Here is a 6486-nt window from a genome sequence, read left to right as displayed (position 1 = left end):
CCAAACACCAAACATAACATGGCGATCCTGCCACTTTTCAAACATAACAGTGGTAAAAAATATAAAATAATATCCATCATTTTATCCAGAACTTTTGGTCACGGAACATNGTGGTAAAAAATATAAAATAATATCCATCATTTTATCCAGAACTTTTGGCCACGGAACATCAATGGTAAATCTTAGCTGCTTTAAACTTGCACTACAAAACTAAATTCAGTGTACTTTGTGAGCTGCACCTTTTTCAACTGTACTTCAGAGAGCGAAAAATGTATTTCAGTTAAATCAGTTGTGTTTCCAATCCACAAAACTTACTTCAGCTTCATAAATTATTAATCTCTAAACTTCAGACACCGCAAAGTGTACTTAAGATTGGTAACTAAATATTTTGAAAATATCTCTCAAAGTTGTAACATTTAACCTTTTCTCCAGAGACAATCCTTATAATGGGAGAAAATACATGGGTAGTTATGATATCTGCAGATGTGGCTGATGGGTTTCATTTTTGGTCCCAGTAACATCTTAACTGGCAAAAGTTGTTCCTAACAGCGGTCGCCCCTCGGCAGGCAATGGCAAACCTCCGAGTGTAAATATTTCTGCCATGAAAAACTGCTTCTCATAAAAATACAATGGCTGTTCAGGGTCGGCGTAAAATAGTAGGGCCCTCCCCTTTGTGTGACAACATCAAGGTACACACCACCAAATAGAGGAGAACCTCGGCCAAACACTAACATATGTGTAAACGGGAATCTTTTATTATTATTATTAAGGCAAATTCGTATAATAATATTAAAACTTAAATAAAACTGACACAAAAAGTGTATTGCAAAATTAATGATTTTGAATAAACTCTTGAAACGATGTCGACGGGAGAATCATTTATACTACTGTACTCCAAGTTCTCAAAGATAGCAACATAAGCATTTTTTAAACTTATTTAAAACGGTTTATCGACCCATTCAATATGACTATCAAAATTTTACGTATTCCCTATTACTCGTTTTCGTTTAACAACTTTTCCTAACTCGATACGAAATTGCTTATTGTTGTGGCGCTCTGCTGTCAGCGTGCAAGTTGAACTTCATTTACAACTATGCAAAAAAAAATTTTAACTTCATCCATAAAATAAGCAGGCAATAAGCGTGCACTTTCAGCAGCTGTTGCCAGAAGTGCAAAAATTTATTTCTACGCAACACGTCGCCCCAAACTTTTTAATGCAACATTTCGCATATAGAAAGTATTTGAGTTTTTATTTTTCGGAGCTAAAAGGATACAAAATACAAGTTTTTATATAATAAAATGAAAAACTTGCGTATTTGTATATGAATCGAATAAAGCAACACCTGGGTGTCTGCTTACAATACATATGTGTGTATTTACATGTGGCAACTTTGAGTCAAGCAGCAGCAGGGATAAAAATTAAAAAGAGCAAAACAAAATGTTTTTAACACTTACGTATACATATAATGTTATACACACAAAACACTAGAAAGGGTCAGTTTTATATACTCATTTAGCACCTATGTAACTACCTAATAAGTATGTACCAGAGCGCTGCACGAGTGATTCATTGTGCGCGTACTACGCACGTCATACTAGCTTACTTCTTGTTACAATTTGAGTATGCGTAAGACGCAATTATACGCAATCCATATAAGTCACGTACGTAGCGTAGAATGCATTGCTAGTTGTGCATGCGTACGTACATAACAAAACTAAAGTAATATGGGAATGATGTTGTCTGATGTCTTGGCCGTTCTGTGGTGAACATCGATTTCCCTTATCTTATGCGGCACCGTGAATTACTTTGAAAGCTCGCCTAATTACTATCGCGAACTACCTCATCCAACGCCCACATTCTTAATTCAATTTGTCAGTTTTCTGTCTCTGTGTTACATATTACAAAGTGGGTACGAAATACAAGTTATTATTAAAAAAAATTTAGCATGCGTAGTAGCATGAGTAGTATGAATAGTAGCATGAATAGTATGCGTGAGTAGTATGCGTGGCAGCATGAGTAATATGCGCATAACTAATTTTTGTACTCATACCTGCTACGATGTCACTCCTCGCAAACTTTTTCTTTGAAAGTACGCTTTATAATCGTACTTTCTATATGTTATACCTACTATACGTACGCATACTTCTTGTTTCGAAATGCGCATTTTTATACTCATGACATACTCGTTGCAGTTCTCTGGTATGTACATACATATGTAAGCTAGGAGTACTTGGTACTACCAAATGAATAACAGTTGTTTCTGTTGTAACTCCTGGTAGTGCAGAGAGAGCCGATGGTGACTACTGCTGAAATACACGGCAAGAAGTCGATCGGCAGTCGACGGAGTTTAGTTGGTAGATACCGATTTATCAGTCCTGTAGTCGCTCCCCCGTACTGCAGGGTAGCTCAGTAGGTGGCATATTTTTCCATAAGCTGGATATAGTTGCAACTTTTTCTTCTGCGGTAGACACTTTGTATTAACCGTAGATCGAGCTTAAAAAATAATTCATAAATGAAGCCATGTATAATTTTTGATACATACTATAGTTCATAGGAAAAACTGATTTATTACAAAATCTTACTTTAGAGTTTTAATATGTTTATTTTTATTGCTACATTATATGCAAGTATTTTTTAAGAGTTTACATGTTTAGGTGTTATTTATGCAATCTATGCAAACATTTTTGGCATGTTTGTCATTACAGCACGGCTTTTTACATGAAAAACAGAATGACGAAGTCCACTTATTTTTGTTTTCTCCAGAATGAAAGCATTTTTGACACCTTGCGCGGTTTTTTTTCGCAGACTTATCAGTTTTTTGTTTTTTTTTATGGGCCAGCATCATTATCATTAATAACGGGGATATTCTTACTTGAGAGTTTCGAAAGCAGCGCCAGAGATAGTTCATTTCTTGGGCCTTGTTTACGTTTTTCCATATAAGACTTTGCCAACGAAATTGCCAACTCATGCAGGAAACATTTACGTTTTGTGTGCTTTTGAGTTTGCTTCTAATTGGGGTCGATTTCGTTGTATAAAATAAAAGAATTCAAAGCGGAAATATCAATAATGTTGGAAAATACCGCCATAGTCCAACGATTATTTTTACGTTTACAACTGTAGCAACTTAGCATTTTGTCAACCGTGTCCACGCCTCCCTTCGTTGAGTTATAAAAAGAGATTATTTCGGGCAACTTTTTAGAGTCATCCCCAATATTAGGTGCGTGATGCATTGTACTCATGACAAGTGTACACTTGTTTTTATGACTGATGTACGAAACGAGACTGGTATCAGGAGTAAAGGCAAAAGTTGATTCATATCGTGGAATTTTTTTGCAATTCAGTAGCTTTGGGGGAATAGATCTTTTATTTTTGCGCATAGTTCCAACCATTGTCATATTCTTTTGTAATAGTTTTTGGCCAAGGCTGTGAGATGAAAAAAAAATTGTCCATGGTGACGTTATGCCCTTTTAGTCCATCAACTAAATCAAGAACAACCCGTTCTCCTTGATTCCTCTCAGGATTTCCTGTCACACCTTTTCCCAAGTAGGGCTGTATTTTCCATACATAGCATGTGCGTGAATCAACAAGTAGCCAAAATTTTAAACCATATCTCTCTGGCTTCGATGGAATGTACTGGCGAAATTTACAACGACCATGAAATCCCAATAATTGCTCATCCACAGTAACAGAATCAGTAGGATTGTAGAATGTGGGAAGCCGTTCAGACCATTTTCCCCAAAGGTTTCTAATTGGTGCGAATTTGTCATCATTTCTTTGGCCTCGTCGGGTGAGCACATCATCAAAACGAATGACTTTGTGGATATATAAAAATGTTTTCTCAGACATAATTGACCGAAATATTGGCCGTCCACAATATTCATCAAACAAATCATGCAAAGTTTCATTTTTGGATCTGATAAACATATAGTAGTTATAAGTTTATATTTTTTTAAACTTTTCTGTTGTTAAACTTACTTATATACACCGGCCAGCAATAATACGGCCAAGTAGGCATGAAATAAATCCTCGTAAATTTCGATATGGTTAGACCCATGTATATACTTTCCGTAGTTGTTTGAGTTATCAATTACAATTTTTGATAGTGACGGCGGAAAAAGTAGTAGGAATGAATCCCGAATATTGTTCACCCGGCTGGATGCAAATCTTGTTACACCTAAAGCCCAGTAATCTTAATTCTATGACACTTCAATAAACAATTACTACTAACCTGGGCGTAAATTTATGATATTTTCTCTCCCCAATCGACCAGTGGCGTAAGGCTCGCTACGCCAAGTAGTACCATCTTTTGCTATATACATTGGATCAGCTTCTGAAGTACTGCCAATAATGTCATCCGGTTCAGGTAAGCAGCTTTCAGACGAACTGCTTTCAATTTCAGTTTCAGGATCGGAAACATCTTCATCCTCTTCACTCTCATCCAGTACTTCATTCACTAGTTCCTCAAAGGTCAAAAACCGTGGACGCGACATTGTTTTGAATACACACAATTATGTGACAAAATAAATGAATCTTCAAAAAAGCACCCCAAGAAATAAAAACACACCACAAATACCAAAAATCGCGTAGCGAATGACGTGCACCGCAGCAAAAAAACGTTTGAATTGCCATATGTATCAAAAATGATACATAGCTCGAATTATGAAGTTTTTGAATTTCTCATGGCCTACTTGCAAAATTTTTTGAAAATATGTTTAAAAATAACAGCAATAACAAAATAAACATAGTCGCGAAGAATGCAGCACTCAATTTTTTTTTTAAAGAAGTTATGATAAGATATAAAACAAAATGTATCATTTTTGATACAAAGCTCGATTAACGGTTAAATAATCATCATGTTAACTTTTTAATATTTACCTAGATTTCAATTATCTGCAAACTGACTCACAAACTTCTGAGTGTTTTCCAAATAGTAATCGTCAACCGCAATTAAAATGGACACTGTTAAATCGTTTAAAATCATTTTTTATTCAAAATGTTTACCTATCTCACCGTGTCATAATAAAAAATGTGCGAAAACCTGTAAGTCACAAAAAGTAACAACTTAATACACTATGTACCATCGCCGCGCTTACAGAGTAAAGTCAACCAACTTCAGTCAAAATTTAGATTTGGACAAAATGCTGCTGTTTCCGTTTGACAATTGTGCATACTCTGTCACCTTTTTTGTTTATCCTCACTTGCATCGCGAAAAATTGGTTACCCCAACAAAAAAAGAGAAAATAAGCAATTCGGAAGGAAGATAAACAATGAAACCACATGTATATGTATGTATGTATACAAGTATGTAAATAAACGCGTAAGTTCCTAGGTACAAACATATATATGTATGTGCAGATGTGTGAGGTGCCAGAATCGGCTGGCAACAAATCGTTACAGACACAATGCAACAGCAGTGCCAGTCAGACAGCGAGTTGATTTATTGCCAATTTTATGGAGTCATCTCTCGCATTTACGACTGCACATAAACGCATTGTTCTACGCCTACAGTGTCACACAAAAATTGTGTACATTCATATTGCGTTTTCGAAAGTAGGCGTAAATAGTGGTACATATAATAAAATAGCTACATTTAAAACTTTTGATGGGATTTTTTATATAGAATCCAGCAGGGAACTATTTGGATGGTGTCGTGATCAAGAACGCTCTATGTATTTTAATAAATTTCTGTTTGGTTGCAGGTCTGAACGCTAGTTAGGTGATACTGTTCTAGGTATGGTGACGCTTGGAAGCCAAACAGAGCCTATTCAGGCCTTGGCCGTGTTAGATGTAATTTAAAGAGCTTCACAAAAATATTTACTGCACGGGAAGTAATGACGCCATTTCAAATGTGGAGTTTCCAATAAAAGATTTCAAATTTATTGACAGATTTAGTTTTATAAGTGATCACCACGATTTCTCTCCTACTAAATATTGGCTTATTTTGGGGTTATATTTTTAAGATTTTAAACTGCTACAACACTTAGGTTTTACAGATATAACTTTCATTTTCGAAATATAAGTTTTTAGATCAAAATTGTGTACAAATTCAATATCAATCTGACAAACATTAAGCATGTTAACGCAAAAAAAAAAATTTAAATTCGAAAATTTTTTTTATCAATATTCGAAAACCGCTCAAATGATTTTGCTTTCGTTTTCTTCTATCAAGAATTCAAATTATTTCCTTTCGTTTGGCATATGGGAATATGAGAAATATTGGCTGAAATCTTCTAAGTATGTTTATTTGATTAAAGTAAATACAATTTATTTTATTCCTTAATTATATGTAGAAGGGTTGCCACCTGTTTTTAAAATATAGCTGAATTTAAATTACGGCAATTAGAAAATTTAAATATACATCATATGGGTATTAAACGAAAGAGGTTGTGGGTTTTAACTTTTTGGACAGGGTTGCCACCTTTCTGCAACTGCACTTTTCTCCGAAAAAACTTTATATATTATATATAAAACTGCAAACACAAAAA

General features: G+C 34.9%; 1 protein-coding gene across 1 annotated transcript; it reads right to left on the bottom strand.

The window, feature by feature from the left end:
- Positions 1 to 2625: 2625 nt before the first annotated feature.
- LOC108374044 (piggyBac transposable element-derived protein 4-like) lies at positions 2626 to 4710 on the bottom strand. The gene is made up of 3 exons (XM_017630001.1): positions 4230 to 4710; positions 3977 to 4175; positions 2626 to 3914 (listed from the first exon to the last, which is right to left on the bottom strand). Exons 1-3 carry the CDS (start codon positions 4489 to 4491, stop codon positions 3365 to 3367), a joined length of 1011 nt encoding a protein of 336 aa, XP_017485490.1. The 5' UTR covers positions 4492 to 4710; the 3' UTR covers positions 2626 to 3364.
- Positions 4711 to 6486: the final 1776 nt, after the last annotated feature.

This window comes from Rhagoletis zephyria, unplaced genomic scaffold (genome assembly GCF_001687245.7).
Source record: "Rhagoletis zephyria isolate East Lansing unplaced genomic scaffold, Rhagoletis_zephyria_1.1 Rzeph_scaffold_07272, whole genome shotgun sequence".
NCBI classification, from domain to species: domain Eukaryota; kingdom Metazoa; phylum Arthropoda; class Insecta; order Diptera; family Tephritidae; genus Rhagoletis; species Rhagoletis zephyria.
This window is presented reverse-complemented; position numbering and strand designations above follow the sequence as displayed.